This window comes from Lycorma delicatula, chromosome 1, assembly GCF_047948215.1.
Source record: "Lycorma delicatula isolate Av1 chromosome 1, ASM4794821v1, whole genome shotgun sequence".
Taxonomy (NCBI): domain Eukaryota; kingdom Metazoa; phylum Arthropoda; class Insecta; order Hemiptera; family Fulgoridae; genus Lycorma; species Lycorma delicatula.
The window spans coordinates 198,499,667-198,521,814 of NC_134455.1; the positions used below are offsets into that span (position 1 = coordinate 198,499,667).

General features: G+C 31.7%; 1 protein-coding gene across 1 annotated transcript in view; it reads right to left on the reverse strand.

Annotated features, from left to right (window-relative positions):
• Positions 1-22,148, reverse strand: part of Grip128 (gamma-tubulin complex component 5) — a 108,349-nt gene that overhangs the window by 34,556 nt on the left and 51,645 nt on the right. Inside the window, exons 7-9 of the mRNA XM_075370170.1 lie at positions 21,396-21,528; positions 16,138-16,305; positions 10,802-10,968 (exon numbers count right to left, since the gene is read on the reverse strand). Coding sequence (XP_075226285.1) covers positions 10,802-10,968; positions 16,138-16,305; positions 21,396-21,528 — 468 coding nt within the window. The remainder of the gene's footprint in view (positions 1-10,801; positions 10,969-16,137; positions 16,306-21,395; positions 21,529-22,148) is intronic.

Genomic DNA, 22,148 nt, shown 5'->3' on the forward strand with positions numbered 1-22,148 from the left:
AAATTCTTCTACCTCCGTAATCTTTTCTCCTCCTATTTTCACATTCAGTGGTCCATCTTTGTTATTTCTACTACATTTCATTACTTTTGTTTTGTTCTTGTTTATTTTCATGCGATAGTTCTTGCGTAGGACTTCATCTATGCCGTTCATTGTTTCTTCTAAATCCTTTTTACTCTCGGCTAGAGCTACTATATCATCAGCAAATCGTAGCATCTTTATCTTTTCACCTTGTACTGTTACTCCGAATCTAAATTGTTCTTTAACATCATTAACTGCTAGTTCCATGTAAAGATTAAAAAGTAACGGAGATAGGGAATATCCTTGTCGGACTCCCTTTCTTATTACGGCTTCTTTCTTATGTTCTTCAATTGTTACTGTTGCTGTTTGGTTCCTGTACATGTTAGCAATTTTTCTTCTATCTCTGTATTTGAACCCTAATTTTTTTAAAATGCTGAACATTTTATTCCAGTCTACGTTATCGAATGCCTTTTCTAGGTCTATAAACGCCAAGTATGTTGGTTTGTTTTTCTTTAAACTTCCTTCTACTATTAATCTGAGGCCTAAAATTGCTTCCCTTGTCCTATACTTTTCCTGAAACCAAATTGGTCTTCTCCTAACACTTCTTCCACTCTCCTCTCAATTCTTCTGTATAGAATTCTAGTTAAGATTTTTGATGCATGATTAGTTAAATTAATTGTTCTGTATTCTTCACATATATCTGTCCTGCTTTCTTTGGTATCATGACTATAACACTTTTTTTGAAGTCTGACGGAAATTCCCCTTTTTCATAAATATTACACACCAGTTTGTATAATCTATCAATCGCTTCCTCACCTGCACTGCGCAGTAATTCTACAGGTATTCCGTCTATTCCAGGAGCCTTTCTGCCATTTAAATCTTTTAATGCTCTCTTAAATTCAGATCTCAGTATTGTTTCTCCCATTTCATTTCATCCTCGTCAACTTCCTCTTCTTCCTCTATAACACCATTTTCTAATTCATTTCCTCCATATAACTCTTCAATATATTCCACCCATCTATCGACTTTACCTTTCGTATTATATATTGGTGTACCATCTTTGTTTAACACATTATTAGATTTTAATTTATGTACCCCAAAATTTTCCTTAACTTTCCTGTATGCTCCGTCTATTTTACCAATGTTCATTTCTCTTTCCACTTCTGAACACTTTTCTTTAATCCACTCTTCTTTCGCCAGTTTGCAATTCTGTTTATAGCATTTCTTAATTGCCGATAGTTCCTTTTACTTTCTTCATCACTAGCATTCTTATATTTTCTACGTTCATCCATCAGCTGCAATATATCGTCTGAAACCCAAGGTTTTCTACCAGTTCTCTTTATTCCGCCTAAGTTTGCTTCTGCTGATTTAAGAATTTCCTTTTTAACATTCTCCCATTCTTCTTCTACATTTTCTACCTTATCTTTTTTACTCAGACCTCTTGCGATGTCCTCCTCAAAAATCTTCTTTACCCCCTCTTCATCAAGCTTCTCTAAATTCCACTGATTCATCTGACACCTTTTCTTCAGGTTTTTAAACCCCAATCTACATTTCATTATCACCAAATTGTGGTCGCTATCAATGTCTGCTCCAGGGTAAGTTTTGCAGTCAACGAGTTGATTTCTAAATCTTTGCTTAGCCATGATATAATCTATCTGATACCTTGCAGTATCGCCTGGCTTTTTCCAAGTGTATATTCTTCTATTATGATTTTTAAATTGGGTGTTGGCAATTACTAAATTATACTTCGTGCAAAACTCTATAAGTCGGCCCCCTCTTTCATTCCTTTTGCCCAGCACATATTCACCCACTATATTTCCTTCCTTGCCTTTTCCAATGCTTGCATTCCAATCTCCAACTATTATTAAATTTTCATCTCCTTTTACGTGTTTAATTGCTTCATCAATCTCTTCGTATACACACTCTACCTCATCATCATCATGGGCGCTTGTAGGCATATAGACGTTAACAATCGTTGTCGGTTTAGGTTTTGATTTTAAAAATACTATAACATGTAAACAAAATCCATAATAATATTGAATGTGGTAATGAAAATATGCTATACTGCAGGCCTACATTTAGAGCAGCAAACTTAATCAATGACAAAAAAAAATTCCAACATGATAAAAGGAAAAACTGCATCAGCACTAAATCTAGAGAATGGTGTAAAATTGAAGAATTTAAGATAACATGATTTGGACAATATTTATGAGAATTGTTCTGCAAGTGTCCTGAGATAAGATATAATAAACATGATGCAATATAATACTATAAGGTAGAAATATAGAATGAATGATAACAAATATAATATTATGCATTATAAATCACATATAAGATATAGAATATTTTTTTTATTAAATGTTACTTTTCTGTATTTTTTTTATAAAATATATATATATATATATATATATATATATATATATATATATCATATCTCTGCTCTTCTGATCTGAAGAACTTGACCTACAACTGTGTTTCCTACACTACAAGACACAATTTTAAGCATAATGTGACTCAATAACTGTTGTATAGACAAACATGATTTCATTAGTAATAATGAACAAGTCAGAATTAAAATGTTGGAGATCATTTTGGGTAAATTCTCAAGAATGCAGCTGAAACTATGCAGAAAGAGATATACGATTTTTCCCATCAGAAGATGTTTGCACATCTTTGAGAACACTTATACAGGTTGTTGTCAAATGTTAGCTTTTGACAAATTCATTGGCTTCTAAAGACTCCTTGCAGATGGTTACAAAGAACCAATACATTATATAATACTTACACACATGCTTCATAACCTCAGAAAATTAATAATTATAAAAGGACAGCCTGTATAATAATGTTTTTTTTTTTAAAATCCTCTAACAAAGTGGATTTACACAGTGAACCAACGCTCCAGAGTTTGATTAGAAAAAACACTTCAAACAAGAGTACAAAATTACTGTGTTTTCAATGTTTATTTTTTAAAAAGAGGTTATTAGTTTTAATCCCAAAATACACTATTAGATTCTACTTGTAACACTTTCTAAAAGTAAAAGTAACATGCTATCACATTTGCAATATCAACTTCAAGATTCACCAAATACATGCCTTAATATAAACATTAAAATACAATTTGATGGTAACAAGACATTAAGAGAGTACATCTTCCCATATTGACCCCACCACTAATCTTAGTTCAAGTAAATTAGATTGTTAAAATGGTAATAAATTGCTTTTCTTTTTTTTTTTAATTTAACCATGTTTTTTCTTTGTTGTCAGGGATTTAAATTAGTAAAGGATAGCAGCAACAAATGATGTAAATAAATGTTCATGAATCCATTTACTTATCAAAACTTAAACTTTCTTAATTTAATGTTCACGAAAAATTTTGTCCCACAAATTTTAAACCAAGATTTTTACATAATGATATACAAGGTGTGATTGGAAAGTTTTAAGACCGAGCTTGAAATTTCAAAATGGCAGTAACTTACAGGCTATTGTAATGGATCTCCTTCAAAGTAGTCCCTTTGTAACTGAACACACTGACTCCACTGGTCTTTCCACGTTTGGAAGCATTTCTGAAAACTTTCTTCCTTAAGGGTGTTAAGAACCCTCTTCATATTTGCACAAATGTCTCTGAGTAAGATTAATTACCTTTCAGCCAAAATTTCAAGTTAGGAAACAGGTAGAAGTTGGCAGGGACTAAATCAGGGGAATAGGGGAGTTGCAGAAGCAGAAAAATTTAGAATTTGGCCAAAAATTCTGGGATCAAGAACGCACACTGAGCTGGTACATTGTCATGGTGGAGGAGGACCTAACTTTTACTGCAAACCTTTTCTTCCACACATTTTTGCACAAATGCTGAAGGACACTTTTATAATATTCCTAGTTGGCTGTCAGCTCTCTAGGGACAAATTCATGATACACAATATCTGTAGAATCAAAGAAAACCATTAACATTGTCTTTACATTCAACTGACTTTGTTGTGCTTTTTTCAGTCATGGCAAAGTTGGCTCCTTCCACTGCAATGATTGTGCCTTTGCTTCTGGGTCATTACCCATAAACCCATGATTGTTGGTAATTATGTATTTAACAAATCTGGGTCAGTTTCAGATTGATTAATCAGTTCTTGGGACACTTCAAATTACTGTTGTTTCTGCTAGTCTGACAACAATTTTGAAATGAGTTTTGCAGACACAAAACTCATGCACGATGCACAATCAAATCTTCAGTTCAAATTGACTGAACCATGTAGAAACTAAAATATATCATGGCTGATGAACAGCCATCTCTAATTGTAAGTCTACAGTTGGGCCCACTAAATCACCATGTTTTCACTGGTTTTTTGTAGTAGAAGGCCGGCCGGACTGAGGATCATTTTTGACTGATTTACAGTTATCATTGATTCTGTTGAAACAGATAAAAAAATTTATCGGCTCAGACAATCATTTCTGAAACTTGTTTTTAAGAGTTCATAAGTCTTCATCATCGAAGATAATTTCCCACTTTTCAAACCAAATTTGACACAAACTTGTTGTTTGGATTAAAATTAAGCACACTTTCATTTGTTATGCACCAATTTAGAAAAAAGTAGGCAATAAATTAGTTTTAGAGTTAATATGTATATCTTTATAAATTTGTTGTTAACTATATATAAATTTTTATTTTTTGTGACTTTCAAAAAATATTATATTCAATACTTCAATATTTCAATATTTATTATTTATATTTACTTTTTTTTTTGTCTTCAGTCATTTGACTGGTTTGATGCAGCTCTCCAAGATTCCCTATCTAGTGCTAGTCGTTTCATTTCAGTATACCTTCTACATCCTACATCCCTAACAATTTGTTTTACATATTCCAAACGTGGCCTGCCTACACAATTTTTTCCTTCTACCTGTCCTTCCAATATTAAAGCGACTATTCCAGGATGCCTTAGTATGTAGCCTATAAGTCTGTCTCTTCTTTTAACTATATTTTTCAAAATGCTTCTTTCTATATTTACTAAACATATAAAATGTATTTGTTTCAAAAAATGTGGTATACATAACATTTCTAAATTACACAAAAAAAATTCAAGTTTAAGTTTTTAACACACAATCCATTTTTCACTAAGCACTCTTCAAACTTTTTACTGAAACGCTCAAAAAATTTGTTAATGACACCTGTGTTATGATAGTAATTTCCAGGCTTATGGCCACCTTAACCCACTTGGGTTGGTCTAGTGGTGAACATGTCTTCCTAAATCAGCTGATTTGGAAGTCGAAAGTTCCAGCATTCAAGTCCTAGTAAAGTAGTTATTTTTACATAGATTTGAATACTAGATCATGGATACTGATGTTCTTTGGTGGTTGGGTATCAATTAACCACACATTTCAGGGATGGTCAAACTGAGACAGTACAAGACTACACTTCATTTACACTCACACATATCATCCTCATTCATCCTCTGAAAGTAATATCTGAATGACAATTACCAAAGGCTAAACAAGAAAAAAGAAAGAAAGGCCACCTTAAGTTCATCCATATCACTGAGATTATTCATGTACACTCTGAATTTACTTTAATTATTTATATTTACTTAACACTTTAAAATTTAAGGAGGCTATTTGGAAAGTAACTTCTGATTCATTATTAAAATAACACCAACTGATAAAAAAACAATTTATTACATAAATCTTTTACCTACTTTTCTGCATAACTGCCGTCCAAATTAAGGCAATTGTCATATCTGTGTACAAGTTTTTGAATACTCTTGTAAAAAAACTGCTGCCTGTGAATTAAACCATTTAGTAACACTGTTTTTCAACTCCTCGTCATTTTCAAAATGCTGTCACTAACCATTTCTTTACTCTCAGGAAAAGGTGATTATCATTGGGAGCCAAATCAGGGCTATAAGAAGTTTGGTTAAACAACTCCCATTTGAAACTGTCAATTTGGCAAAGCGCATACTGGAGTATGCAGACAAGCACTGTCATGAAGAAAAACAATGCCTGAACTCAGCATGATGCATCATTTGTTTTGTATGGCCCTTCTCAATTTCTTCAACATCTCGCAGTAAGTTTCAGCATTAATTGTGCCTCTTTCCATAAAATCAACCAAGATCATCTTTTATGGTGCCAAAAAAATGATGCCATCAGATTTAAGTATTTGACAGGCCTTTACAGGTTTTCAAGGAGAACTGGTGTGCCCTCACTGCATTGATTGAGATTTTGTTTCTATGTTAACAAATTTAACCCATGTCTCATTGCCTGTTATGATGTGGTCAAGGAATTCATCCTTCTCATTATGGTAATGATGAAGAAAGGTTAATGCTGAGCCCATCCTTTTTTTTGTGTGTTCATCAGAGAGAAGATTAGGCGCCCAGCAAGAACAAGATTTGTGGAAGCCTAACCTATCGGTTACAATTTTGTACAGCACTGTTTACAATATGCAAAGAAAGAATTTGTTTAATTCTGTTATTGTGATTCGACAAGTTTTTTGAATTTCCACATCAACACTTGCAACAAGTTCATCTGTGACAATTGAGGGTTGAACAGTTTTTTCATTGTTGTGAATGTTTGTTCAACCCTCCTGAAACTCAAACATATGGCACCACTGTCTTACCACACTGTCACTCATGATATTCTATCCATATTCACAATGAATTTCAGCAGCTGACAAGTTTTATGCATAAAGGAATCTGATGATGGCAAGTGCTTCACAGTCGGTGGGATTTTCTATGACAGCACTCATTTTGAATGGAAGTTTAACAGGAATAAACAAGTAAGTAATATTTCCAATAACACTAGAGAACTGCACTGAACCGGGTTATTCTACTAACCTGGTGCACAAAGATAGAATCGCTACCCCCATTTTTTTGTGCAATACCAAGGACCGAATTAATTTTCGAATAGCCCTTGTATTTGTTCGATAGAATGTGGTACACATTTCTCAATTACATAAAAGAAATGGAAAAAAAATCAAGTTTAAATTTTAAAAGATATCTATTTTTTAAAGGCACTCTTTAAGCTTCTCACTGAAGATCTCAGAAACATGAGCTAATGACACTTGAGTTTTGACACTAATTTTCTGGCTTATGGCCACCTTAAGTTCATCCAAATTACTGGGATTATTCATGTACACTCTGAACTTAAGAAACTCCCATAGGAAAAAAATCACATATGCAGAGGTCTGGAGAACTAGCAGGCCAATCAATGTTTCCACAGAGAGAGATAAGGTGCCCAGATAATTTCCGTTTCAAATAATCTATGCAAGGATAACTGTGGGCCCCATCTTGCTGGTACCAAAGTTAATCGTGACCAATGTGTCTCCTTTGAAGTCTGGGCATCAAGAAATTTTTAAGCATGATTATTGAAACATAGATAGAAATTGATAAAATTTATCCTTAAGAGGCAGGACCTAGTTTCCACTGTTTGTATGTTCAACATTCTCTGATGTCCTGACTGACTTTGGTCTTCCTGTTGGTGTACTTTTTAAAGCTGAATGTGTAGCTCTCAAGTTCTGCATCCATAACAAAGTGATGTTATAACATGGAACAAAAAATCTTTGACCCACAATAAAGTGTTGGCAGAACTAGCACTGGGTAATAATGCAATACTTAAAAAAATGATTTTATGATGAATGTACGATTCTTACTCGACCACATCTCAATTGCTACTAAAATAATGCCATGAAGGCAGTTGGCGCCACTACTTTCCCCATCAACTCGCTGCCTGTACTGTCAGCGGCATCCTAATGGAAACTCACAAGTTTTTATGTAACACACTTTATATTCAAAATGTTCTTGAAGCAAGAGTTACTCCCAAAATATATATTTATTATTATTCTTATTAATATTGTCTTTGTAAATCATGCATAATACATTTTTGAAGAGTAATAACCATTTTCTCAAGTACAATACAATCAATGAACCATTAGGAGCCACTATTAATTTTCAATCTCATCAATCTCTTGATTATATTAAAAAATTCACATTATAAGAATTAAAAAACTTCTTAACCATGGTATATTTTGATAAAATAATTAAAAGTAATTAATAAGTGATATATCCACCTTCCAGCAAATAAGTGTTTGTAAGTCCTTGAGATCTTTCGGTTTTTCAAACCATCATCAGGAGTTAAAATATTATAATAATTAACTCAAACATTAGGATATGTATGATTGATATGAATGATTGTTTGTATGTTAAAAGTATACTGAAGAGAAGATAAAAGATATGCAAGTGGATTGAAATGCAATTAAAAAGTTAAAAGTTTAACTTTAATGCAATTTAAAAGTTATGTTATCAGAAATGATATTTTACTTATGATTATTATTTCATTGTTTGTGTTTAGTACTTGTTTACATAATTTATCTTCTTTAAAACATTTTCATTCATTAATTAAATTTTTTTGGTTGCTTTTATGTGTGGAATTTCTCTAAATTATGTGTATTAAAATGATGGTAAAAAATATCTAAAATTTTTATAAATGTATCTGGATTTTAAGTATGATCACTTTCTAAAATATGTTTAGCAAAATTAGAATTTTTGGGTTTATTGTTTTTAATGTTATCAATGTGTTCTTTTGCACATATAGCAAATTTACGATTGGTCATACAGACATATCACAATCAATATCAATGATCATATCACAATCCTCACAACCCAGACTATATAATACCCCTTGTTTGTTAAGGTTAGAATCGTTACTGTTTATTGTCTTATAATTATTATTAATATATTTATTAATTTATAATGTGTAGTGTAAACAGGTATTATATTAATCTTTTTATAAAAATTTTCAATTTTTTGACTGTATGGAGTGTATTCATTTTTTATGTATATTTTTTTCAGTTTTATCTGGTAATAATTTTATATTATTTATGTTACTAATTTTATTATTTATTCTATTGCATATTTAATATTATAACCATTTGTAAGGGCAATATTTTTAATTAGTTTTATTCCACTGTTTAAAGAAATTTTATCATGTTTTAAATAATGTATGGCTCAATATAAAAGTGCATTAAAAACAGCCATCTTTCGTGACCATGGATGAAATTAATTATAGTTAATCATTGTATTATTAGAAGAAGGTTTACGATATATCTCTAAACTTTATTTTGTTATTTATTTTATTGTTGTATATTTTTATATCTACCAAATTTAAACAATTGTTATTTTCTGTTTCCAATATTGTTAAATTCATTAAATATTGTATATGATTCATTATTATTTTCATTATATATGATTATAATATCATCAACATAACATTTATGTAAAATTATTTTATGTTGGGTTAGGATTTTTTTTATAAAAGTATCTTCTAAAAACAGTAAGTATATTTCTGACCTAATTGCCGATAATGGTTCACCCATTGCTAGACTAAATGGTTATTGAAAAATTGATTATTAAAAGTGAAAAAAGTACATTCACAACATAATTTAATCATATCAATTAATTCGTTTATACATTGTGTATTTAAATCTTTGTTATTTTTTAAATGTTTTTTACCGATTTAGTTATAACTGTATTTGAATACATATTACATATATCTAAAGATACAGGGTGAGCAACATAAAACTGAACCCGTAATATAATCGCTGCAGAATTGGTAGGTTATGTTTGAATGTAATTTTATGAATGATACGGATAAATTAAATAAGAGAAACAAAATGTAATTTAAATGTTGGATTAATTTACCTTATTGTTACAAATGATATTCAAAATAACCACCCAGGTTATCGATACGCTTTTGTGCATGACTGATATATTGAATCATCTGACATAAAATTTTGTCAATTGCGTTGATTTCTTATAGAATGTTTACCATCAGTTCATTAATATTGTGGAGATAAGATGCATAAACTCTCTCCTTTAAGTAGCTCCAAAGGAAAAAATTTCAAGTAGACAACACTGGGGAATGTGGACGCCATCATCCTCTGCTGACAGCTTGTTGTCTGTCTCCTTCCGTTGTTGCAGTTATATTAACGCGGTATGTTTTCGATTTTAATTCATGATGAATTTATATGTATTGTTTAATTTTATTAAATTTTTTAATGTATTTTCTAAAAATTTACTTAAAAAATATGTTGGTGAAAGGATAAAATCAATTAATGGTTTTATTGGTGTATTAATTTTGTGTAAAGCTTTCATATTGGTAGCATACAAATAAATTATAATTATAATATTAATTATTATATAAGTATTAATTAATTATTAATTAATTATAATATTTTACTCCTGATGAAAAATCTGAAAGATCTCGAGGATTTACACTTATTTGCTGGTAAGGTGGATATATAGCTTATTACTTTTAATTATTTTATTAAAAACCTTTTTCACAAAAGAGTAATTAATCATTTATAAATAAAATTGCGTCGAACTAAATTAAACAATTCTATACAAATTCAATTTGAAAATTGTATCAGTGTTAAAAATATTCCAATTTAATTCTTTTTCTAAACCCAAATTTATTTCATAAAATTTGGAGAAGTCATTATCATGTCACAGAGGTCCTGTCAAACACACAAACATCCCACCCCATTCTACCCTATCAATCAAACAGCAGAGTAAAAATATTTAATTACCATAGCCAAAGTATGGCACCAAGCTCACAAATACCAAATTTTTTTTAGATTAAATGGAAGCTGGTTTCAGCCCAAATACCTCAGCCATAAAGTAAACCAGCAAATCTGAAATAAGTTACAGTTCTTGAAAGATAGATAGATAAAGCATTAAAATATGTTTAAAGCGAAAATGCAGGTATTAAGAAAATAAATGGTAAAGCTTCTATAAATTAAATTTGAACAGACCTTTATTTTCAATTTTAGTAGTTAAAGCTGATATTTCACCTAATCTTCTAATGTGTTCCAAATCTGCACCAGCTTTCTCAACTGCTTGGAAAATGTTAATGATGCGTGTTTTCTTTATTTCTTTCAAAAAAGCATTATAAGCAACCACTTTTAAATCTCCTTCATACCTGTACAAAAAGAATCACTGGCCAGTAACTAATGATCTATCATTACTGATTTATATTATTAATAACTAATAATCTATCATTAATTATTTTTCTTTATAAAGAAAAATAATGAAATGATAAAATATTATTTTTGTCTGCAGTACCATTTTAAAGGGACTAGCCTTAAGAAAAAGGAGGAAAAATCCTAATGAACTTAATATTCATTTGTCATTAAAAAAAAATTTGAGCCATTTAAGCAACACAATAGTGCCCAGTAGTAGTTAGTGTTAAACCAATGAGATTTGAAATGCATTATAAGCTTCAAAGCTTTTGTGGTGAATTAATTCATCAACAAAAAAAAAAAAAAAAATTCTGAGGAATTTGTCAGTAAAACAACCAACAAGAAAAGAGATATCAAAGCAGTTCTTCAAGCAACAGAAGGATGCACCATTTTTCTAAAAAGTGATACAGAATAACAAATTTTTAGTAGCAATAAACTTTATACATTGAAAATAAAAGATTATGTAGTCATGTGTATACAAAAGTTATGTTTATTGTTCATTAATAATGTTTATCTTAAAGACAACTAATTCCGATTTAAATAAAAGTTTATGTTAATAAATCAATGAAATTTTCTCCTATTTTTCAATTAAGTGTCTATTAATTTCATTTATTGAAGTACATTAAATGAATGTTAAACCTTGTTTATGTTAGCAAATAAAAAATGTTTAATCTTTTACTGCAAAATTTTAAAGTACTGCTAAGATTTCATTCTTGCAAATTATTATGTCTAGTTTAAATAAATTCATCACTTGTGAAAATAATCCTATAATAATCTTCTTTAACAGTTACCTCAAAACAGTTTAGTGGAGCGATTCTTATTTTTCTTTATTGAATACTTAATTAAATTCAGCCATTATACTAAAGTCTCAGTAACAAGAAAACAAGTTGGTTTTCTATGACCATGACTGATTAATTTAGTACTTCAAAAAACTGCTGCATGAAGAAAGGTGCTATAAGATATCATTCCTAGATTGATTTTCTGGGCACTAATTCAGAAACCTTAATTCAGTATATAAAACACTTCCAAATAACTCAACATTGAGTGAAATGAATAATAAAAAGTAACTTCATTGAAGTAATGACCAAGCATTAACGTATTTCACTTAAGTCAGTTCAACAGAAAGTTTTTACAGGCCTAAAATATCAAATGTACCACATATTTGGAATTCTGGAATAATGAGATAGTTACTAGGTGTAGAAATTACTTAGATTACGTAGTAACTCATTTCAGCTGTTATTCACATAACCTTGTCTTAACTAGACACACTCCAGTTTCTGGTTTTTCACCATATCAGTTGCAAATTCTTCAACATTTGTATTGAAGTCATCATTCAGCAAAGGATACGTCAAAATTAAAAAGAAATATGACAGGGATTTGTACAAATTATTTTGTAAATATCCAGTTATTTTACAAAAATCTTAAGTATCAGTATTTTAAATATCGAAAAGCAAGCTTGGAAAAAAATGTAATTTTTTTCCAAGCCAATGTTTGAGCTTGTGGCATCACGAGCAGACTGCATATTACTACTCGATCTGAAAACATCAACTCTATGTATCAAATCGAAGTATTACTTATTATCATATTGTACACAGTAATAACTATCATTTACATTTACTAATTATAAACAATACGTAATTAATCTTTTATAATCTTTATTTGTACTAAATTATTAATTTTTAATAATAAAAGTTTACTTGAATTTTCTTCATACATCTAATTCAAACTTCTAGCAAGTTCACCACCCTCGCTAAACGAATCACTATCACTTTCATTTTCACATTCATAATCAGAGTCTACACGTATAATATAACATTTTGTTATTTCATCAATCAGTGGTTCCAGTTTTTCATACTCTTTATCAATATTTTTTGACTTTTCACAATAGGGTTTCCTGTCACCTTCATTCATGGAATTAATTTTCTCTGTAGTAAATTTTTAAACATTTGTGAAAAAAAAAATATTGTTATGAATCGCCATGTCTTTTTATGGTTGACCATAGCTATTTCAATCACATTCAAATCAGGACGGTACGGTGGGAGTCTAAGAACATGATGCCCAAGTTTTTCCTAAGTCCATCCAAGTGATACTTTGTTCTTTAGTTTTATGTAACTTTACTAATTCATATAACTGTGATTTCAGCATTTTTAAACTATATGGAACATGGGTTTTCTCCAACCAATCTGTCATCTTTTCTTCTGGAGTTAGAATTTGGCGCTTTATCTATAACTGTATCGTGATAAGGGGAGTTATCAACAACTACTACTGACATTGGTGGAAGATTTGGAATCATTTTTCACGCGCCCATTTCATGAAATTGTATGTATTCATGTTGTCATGGTAATCACCACTTTTCAAACTGGCTTTCCAAGTTAGTAATGCGTTTGGAATAAAACCAATTTCTCCTCCAGCATGAATTACTATTAAACGGTCACCTTTATTAATTGGCACATAAAGTCCTGCAACAATACAATCAGACCACGACTTTGTCGAACAATGCAAACTTAAAACATACATTTCATCCAAATAAACAATTGTAGCATAGCTTTGTCTGTACTTAGCCATTGCTTAAAAATATTCAATTCGCTTCCATCTGATATCAGATTTTTCAATTAAATTTTTTTGTTATTGTGTTTTACGCCAATTGAAACCTAAATCTTTCAAAATAACAGCTAAAGTTAATTCACTGACTTTGAAATCAATAGATGACTCAAGTTCTTGCCTTATTTTTTTTAAAGTAGGTAATTCATTCTTTTAATGAAATTCATTAATTGTTCTCTTAACTACTCCTAAATCAAAACTGTCCAGTCCACTGACAGGTTCTGAATGTCATTTATACTTCTTCGGCATGCTGAAAGAACATGATTGGGATGTTGATTGAAGAATCATGTCTTTTTTCTCTTCTGAGTTTTTGAACCTGTCTTCTTGCTATCCCACAAGCAGCAGCAGCAGCAGTTCTTTCTTCGCATTTTTGAATGCCAATTATTTGTTTGTCATCACTGATAATTTCACATGCTTGACTCCTAAGTTTCTTTTTCTTAACAGCAGATTTAAATTCTGCCATAACAAACCGCACTAATAACACAGAAACAAAAATAAAACAAAAAATACATTATAAAAAATTAGCAAAAAACAATGAGTAATTAAAAAAAAATATGACTGGGAAACCACTATCCAAATACCTTCACTGAACACAATATAAACTGCACTGAAGTTTATTTCTTTATAAACACATTGTGTACTACGATTGACGGATCTAAATATAATCAGAACAAAAGACATCATTTCTAACTACATGTAAAAATTTTTATAGGCCTGTACATAATACCAATCAGAGCACTAGTTATTGGTTAAGGAATTGTTATTGTTTACAAGATTGAGTCATTAAGCATTTTTATACACGTAATCAACTCAAGTGGAAAGAACTGAACACACTAACATAAATGAATTGTCTGGGCACCCGTATTATTTGTAAGTCGAAAAATGAAATAAAAATAATAATTACACAGAAAACTAATGTTTTGGAAAATAATAATTTAATGAGATGTCAACACGTGAAGTCACAAGCTCATAGATTTGCTGGGGCAACTATACTCTTTCATACCTCTGTAAAGATAATCACGTGCTAAACAAAAAAAAATAGTTAAACAATTCAAAGATTACAGCGAAGAAGAAAAGTGACATAATGTAGCAGAAAATAAACTTAAGCTGAAAGGTTGGGAGAAAGATTTTTTAGAGCTATTAAAACAAGAAAAGAATCCTATTTTTTAAAGTCTCTGGTGGTATGGCCGCTGGTATTGAAGAATATGAGAAACAAAACAATAATACTAAGGGGGACTGATGTAACAGAAATTAATATTGAAAAGTTGAGGAAAAGTTCTAAAAAAGTTTCACACATGAAAGTGATGAAATGAAAAATCTAATAATTCCTCAGGTTCAAAGAATAGTTGTTTTATAGCAAATGGAATTGAATAAATTACAACTGAAAAAAGAAAAGATCAAGCAGGGGAAAATTTCATAGTCCAAATCTCCATACAAATAAGGTGATCTGTCATACTGTTGAATTGGACTGCATCACTAAATTCTGGAATTGTGAATGCTTCCAGGCTATTCAGCTCTGATGTTAGTAAATTTTTTATTAGCATCACAGATATCCTACATTTTTATACTAGTGCAGTCCTTTCAGTTTATGTACCCATCTGTAAGTACAGCCGGTTTCTTTACCTTAAATCTAATACCTCTACCAAGTGCAACAACTGAAAATGACTTTGTCTCAGAACCTTAACCTCATTTATTTCCCTTTTTGGGTTAGGGAAATGAATCCACTTGTTTGAATTTTTGGTAATAAAAGCCATTACATAACTTACACAAAATGAGGCAATAAACGTCAGTGTCTTCAGCTATACATGATTAGAATTCAGATCACCAACAAAACAAAAAGCTCGAACAACTCCATTTTTCCTTGTGTAAGTGAGATAAAGCGCCTCCTTCACTTCATAATTTTCTGACAAAAACGACCTCACTATAAAATCAATGTTTTCACTCAAAGCACAATAATTCTTTCCAACTGTCTATATGACTGCATTCTCTACACACTTTCATTTCACGAACTCGCATACACAAGCCATGGTTATAACTACATATAAAAATGATCATGCTACAACAATGACTTAAAAAAATTAAGAACTTAGCTTTAAAAATTACTTGTTTAAAAACTTAAATAGTTTCCCATATTTCTGAATTTGCTGATTAAATACTAGGCTGGATAAGTACTTGCTATTACATTCGCCTAGTATTGAGTTGAAAAAAGTCAAGTAAAAGTAACTACTTTGTTTTATTCATACCACCTAGTATAAACTGTAACTATTGATTAATACACTTCATTTACTTAGTATTACCTTTCTTCATAAAATCATGTTATAATACCTTATTAACTGCTTACCTAGTAGTTAAGAAAAAAAAGAATTTTTTTTAAAAAAAGAACTTTTTTTATGCTAGTCAGGAGGAATCCACTTTTACTTGCTAACACATACATCATCAAAACTTTAAAAAGTTCAAAATCTTAATTAATTTTTTACGAAGTACAATGTACTGAATTAAAATTAAAGCTTGTCACAATGAATTACAACCTTTTTATGATGAACTCATCTCTCCAGTCTTCAAGCTTCCCTTCTGATAACCAAATATCAATAATTTGTAAGTATACTTTAAATGATTTAACAAAAAGTTCTAAGGCAACTTCAACAAATTCATCTTTCCAACTAGTATACACATCTTCATAAAATATGGCCAATAACCTAGTTAAAAAAAAACACACATAATTTTATTAAGACTCAAACACCTATTTGAAATTGTAAGCTAACAATTACAAATTTGTAATTCATGGGACTTATATCACAAGTAAAATCACCCAATATCTGATCAAAATAAATTTAATAATGTAATATCAACTAAATTCAATTTCATATCAACACAAATTTAATTTCTCATTTTCAGCATCCTGCTCAAGTTTTAGACAAATATCAAATATTATTATTGATTTCAGATCAAATAACTATGTGAAGGAAATCACACACTTAAGTCAATTATCGGGGTCAACTGTCTTGTTTCCTCTTTTGAGTTACTTATATAACGTTTCTATTTAAGATGTTGTCATCAGTAATTGAAAAATTAAAGTACCACAGTTTTTTTTAAAGAAATTTTACAGATTTATTACTAAATAGTTAAATTCTATCTATCAACTTTTATACCCAAATCAAGTTCAACAATCGATATTTATATCAAAGAAGATAGCGACAAAGTGCTGGCGATTTAGAAAAGCGTTTTGTGTGACTGTCTCCATTGACACTAAATGGTCAATGGAAGATCATTCCTGTCAGAAACCACACTGTTCTGGAGGTAGAAGGCCATGTCTCTCAAGTACTATGTAAGCCTGTGGTTTACCATTCTCTCCATTACATTGCACAAAACACTTGTTAAAGAGATAGGGCGGTAGCTTGAGGGATTGGTTTTGTCTTTACCAGGTTTAAGGGCTGGTATAATAAAGGCTTCTGACCAGCCAGGTGGGAAGACTTGTTCGGAGAATAAACCATTGTAAATGTTCAATAGATGTTGTAGCGCCGAATTAGGAAGGTGTGAAAGCATACCAAGGCGAATGTTGTCTGGTCCAGGGGAAGTGTCACGTGAGTTTTTAAGTGTGTGTGACAATTCCTTTAATACAAATGGAGTGTTTAATTCGCCAACCAAATCACCAGTGTTTAACCATAATACTTCTATCTGTATCTTGTATCTTTGAAAATCCTTATTATATGATGAAGTGAGAGACACCAAACAGAAAGATTTTGCTAAAGTATTTGCCACAGCCGAAGATGATGAAAGGAGTTCTCCTTCATCAATAAGACCGAGAATAGATTGTTTTGGTGATCTGGAAATTGCACGGGTCTTTTTCCATACAGTAGACGTGGGAGTAGTGCGTAAGATAGTGTTCACATATTTCATCCATGACTACCTCTTAGCGGCCAGGAATACTCGAAGACAAACTGCTCTAGCCCTGCAGTATAAATTTAGATGTTCAGTTATAGGCCTACAATTAAATTTGCGTAGTGTCTGTTGTCGATTCCTAATAGCATTTTTGCAATCATCATTCCACCATACGAAATGGATGGCCGTCTAGGATTTGTTTGTGGGATATATCTGTTAGCATTCTCAAGTAACATGGATGTAAAAGAGGAAAGTTGGTCAAGGATGTCTGCACCATTGTCATACTGTGATTGGAAGGGTTTATGGTATCCATTCCAATCCGCCTTTTCAACAATCCATCTCATCTCCGTGGCCTTCTTTTCACTTTGCAGACAAAACTGAAACCAACAATAATTGGTCTGTGATCACTACAGTGAAAGTCATCACAAACAAACCAATTAAGATGAGGGAGTAAACTCTGTGAACAAATGGAGAGATCAATGTTAGATACAGTACCAGATGATAAAGATATGAATGAGTGTGATACATCACTCAGTAGATAAAGGTCCAAGTCTTGTCTCACTCTGTTTATCATATTTCCTCGACTGGAGCAGAACGTTGAGCCCCGGGAAATACGGTGGACATTGAAGTCTCCTACTACTAACAATGGTGATGGTATCTGCGTGAGGTGATTTGAGATTTCCAGAGCACTGAACTCAGAGTTCAGTGAGAGATACAAATTGCAGATATGCAATTTGAAGGGGATAGAGACCTTTATTGCAACAGCAGGAATGAGGGTGATTAGTTGAATCCTTGTAGCCGACACCTCATTCTTCATGAAAATAGCCACTCCACCACTCTCTCTACTGTCTAATAGACAATTGTATCTCTCACAGAAATACCCTCTGTGTTATTGGATCTTGTAGAACGTGTGTTTCTTGGAAGCACATGGTTAGTTGATCATGTGCGTGCGCCAATACTCTAATATCTTCAATGCGGGACCAAAGACCTCAAACGTTCCACTGAATAATGTTCATAAATATAGATAAATAAATTCAGAAAAGTATAAAAAATTAGTTGTACATGATTTGGGTTTTCTTTTTTGTATTTTTGATTTTAAAGAACTTCAATGCCCTGGGGTCGGGTGGTTCTTCAGCCATATCCTCCAGTATATGAGGTGATGGTGGAGGAGACTTAGTAGAATGGGATGCCACAGATGACATATCCCTTCGCTGTGGGTTCCCTTAATAGCGAGCTTATTACATGGCTTACCACCGTCAGCTGTGATTACCCCTGCCCATACCAGTAAAAATTTGGGAACAGGAACTTTCATATAGATCACACTGTTGGATTCATTAACTGCAATGAAATACATTTTATTCATCTTTGTCAGCTCTAAAATAGTGGCTGTTAGTGAGGCAACCTCATCAGATAACATCTGAACAAGTTTTTTTAGATCACTGCAGGATCCACATGGCTGATTACTTAAATTTGTAGGAGCTTGTTGTAATGTAGCGGCAGCAAAATATACATCTGGTTTAACCAGGTTTCTTGAGTTAATAATTTTTTATATTCTCTGTGTGCTGCCGGAAAAGATAGTTTCTGCTCAGTAGAGATTCTGAGAATTGTCTTTTCTTCCTTAAAAGTTGGGCAATCTTGGAAGCGAGCTGTATGCGAACCACTGCAATTAGAACATTTTCATCTTCTTGGCAGGTAGTATCATTGTGGCCTTCTTAAGTACATCTACCACAGATCTCTGTTTTTTAGCAAGATATTGTTGTGTGACCATACCCTTGGCATTTGAAACATCATCAAGTGTTGGGAATGAAAGGTCATACTCGAACTGAAAGTGATAACCAATTTTTATTTTTTTCGATAGGACTGGAAGGTTGAACGTCAGTATACAAGAAGGTGTTGGTTCTTCCATTCCGTCCTGCCTTTTCATTACACGCTTCACTTCTACAATATCTTGAGCACGAAGTTCATCAGCAATTTCATTTATATCCATCTCCAGAAGATCGCGGCAAAAAATTACTGCCCGGCTGGTATTTAGGGTCTTGTGACATGTCGCACTTATGTTTATGCCACCCATATTGCTGAGACGTAACAGGGAGTGACTCTCCTCATCATTAAATATTTCTATCAGAATCATTCCGTCTCGTTTTCTGATGTTCTTCGGAGAACCAATAGAACCAGTGACACATTTGTTAATCAAGAAAGGTGAGACCTGTTGAAGGGAGCCACCCTCCAGATTATTTCGAAGAGCAACAAAACAAACATTCTTATATTTTACATTAGAATTTATTATATTCTCTTCTGTAGTAACATTATCCTCGTCAGACAAAGCTGACTGAGGCCTTTTCATTAGACTAAACTTGTTGGTTTTTTTTCAGATGGACCTCCAGCCATTATAGGATTTATTGTTGGAACTGAAATTTTGGTCCCACGAGTACCGACGATATAACGGACCTCTCCAGCAGAGCGCATGTGTACTGGAGTTAGAGCTAAATATAACTGGGTGCCCAGAGGACACTGTTCGAGACTCACGACGTACAGCCATCCACCCATTGGCATGATTTGTTCCCACCTTGGGTTACGGTTGCATTTCGTAAGATGTGGCAACACCACCAAGCGTAAATGTAAGAAAAATCAGTGTAGGATGTTGTGTAGTTGTGTAGGGGTATATGTTGTAATTTGTGTAGTGCTCTTGGTGTAGTATATGTGTATAGTGTAAAGTGTTCTGCAGCTCAGTGTATAGTGGGGAAAAAAGCTGCAGAGGCTAGGCCCATGGGACCTCCAGTAAAGTCCATTAGGGCTAGGAACATGGATGTCCATTATATAATAGAGGATTGATTCTTTTCTAGATCTAAAAGTCAACTGGAAGACTCATAGAGAATGGGTTACAGTTGCTGGCTGGCTTTCATGGTTTCTGCCCTGCAGAGTTGATGAAAGAGTTTGATGTTCTGATAGTTAAAATAGCGCCTGGGTAGCTTAAAATAAATATTTATTAATAACAAAATTTTAAAAACATTTATAAAAAACAGAAATTAAATTGTTAGGAAGTTTTAGTAAGAATTAGTACACATAAAAATACCCAGTTTTATCCAGATGGTGGTCAAATACCATCAACTACTCATAAAGGTTTTCAAGTTTACTTCCCCGTTAAGTAATATTATTTTACTAGGTGAATTAATAAAACCAAAACAATCTTTTAATTTAATTTTTTATTAACAAAACCACTCTATAATAAAACCTTTATTATGCACAACAAGTATACATCTGATAATACATCCCAACCCCGTAGGGGAAGTAGCCGCCTAGTGACATCCGGCCAGCCCCCCCCCCCTGTTCATTGCCATGTTGAACTTTAACAGGAGAAACATCTGATAAGACAGATAGAAGTATACATTAAATAATAATTTTAAATTATTGTTATCATAATGAATACTGATGTTAACAGTTCAACAACTGAATTAGCCATACAATTTTAGATTTTCTTTTAAATAATTTTTGAGTGTTTCTTTATTTTTCAGTTTATTTCAATAATAAATTATCTTACCTCTTTTCCTAAAATAAATACCCATTTCTTTATTGATTTTTCACTTTCCGCTTATAGTTCTTGAGAATGCACTTAGTTATTTCAGCTAAAAGGTTATTTAGTATAACTCATTATTCACAATTAATTAATGACAGTAATTGTATAAGTTATGATAATTTTCTGATTGATGTAAAAACTAATGTTAATTCATAACTATACTATAAAAGATACCAAAATGCATATTGTACTATAAAACATCAAAGATAAAGAATATGTAGTTTTGATTTTAATATCAATTTCATATCATACTTATCTTTTAATTCTTCAACAATCATCAACAGCTAAGCTAAGATAAAAACCAATAAAATTAAATTTTAAAACAGAACTAACCTCACACTAGAAAACCAGCCCTCAGACCGTCTCCAGTCATAAGCAACTGCTTTATGCAAAGAATAAATGTAACTAAGTTTAACAAAGCTAGGTCTTAATTCTTCTACCACCGATACAAGAGTGCATGTGTTTTCTGAAAGCGAAAAAATGATCAAAAATCAATATTCATGATTACCATCTAATTATGCTACGTTATAAATATAAAGGAATAATGTACAAAAAAAAAAACAGTATACAAAACTGACTCAGAATGAAATTTCTGCATTTTTAATTTATCAAGCGAGATGGATATATTGAAAAACCTTTTCTCAATTTACCCAATTTAATTTAAACATTTTTTTTATCAATTAGGTAGTTTTTTGCACAATTCCCTCAATTAGTATAACTGAAGTCCTTATTAAATATTAGAATATTGTAAGAAAAGAAGACTTCAGTCATAGCAACTGCTATGAAAATTTATCCAATTATTTCTGACTTAAATAAATACTTTTAGATGAATTAAATGGTTGCACCTCCTGTTCTGGTACTCTGTATTACTGAGCACTCAAGCCCCGTAACCATCGGCAAGATGTTATGATTCATATAGCGAGATTTTTCTACTATATAAGAATAAATAACCAATGTCAGGAAAGTATTAAAACTTACTTGCCAGCTTTTTTATGTTAAAATTGATTGCAGTACCTAAACCATTTTCAGAAGTTGTTTCAATATTTTCTTATAAAATCAAGAAGTACAATTAGTATGATTTCTTTC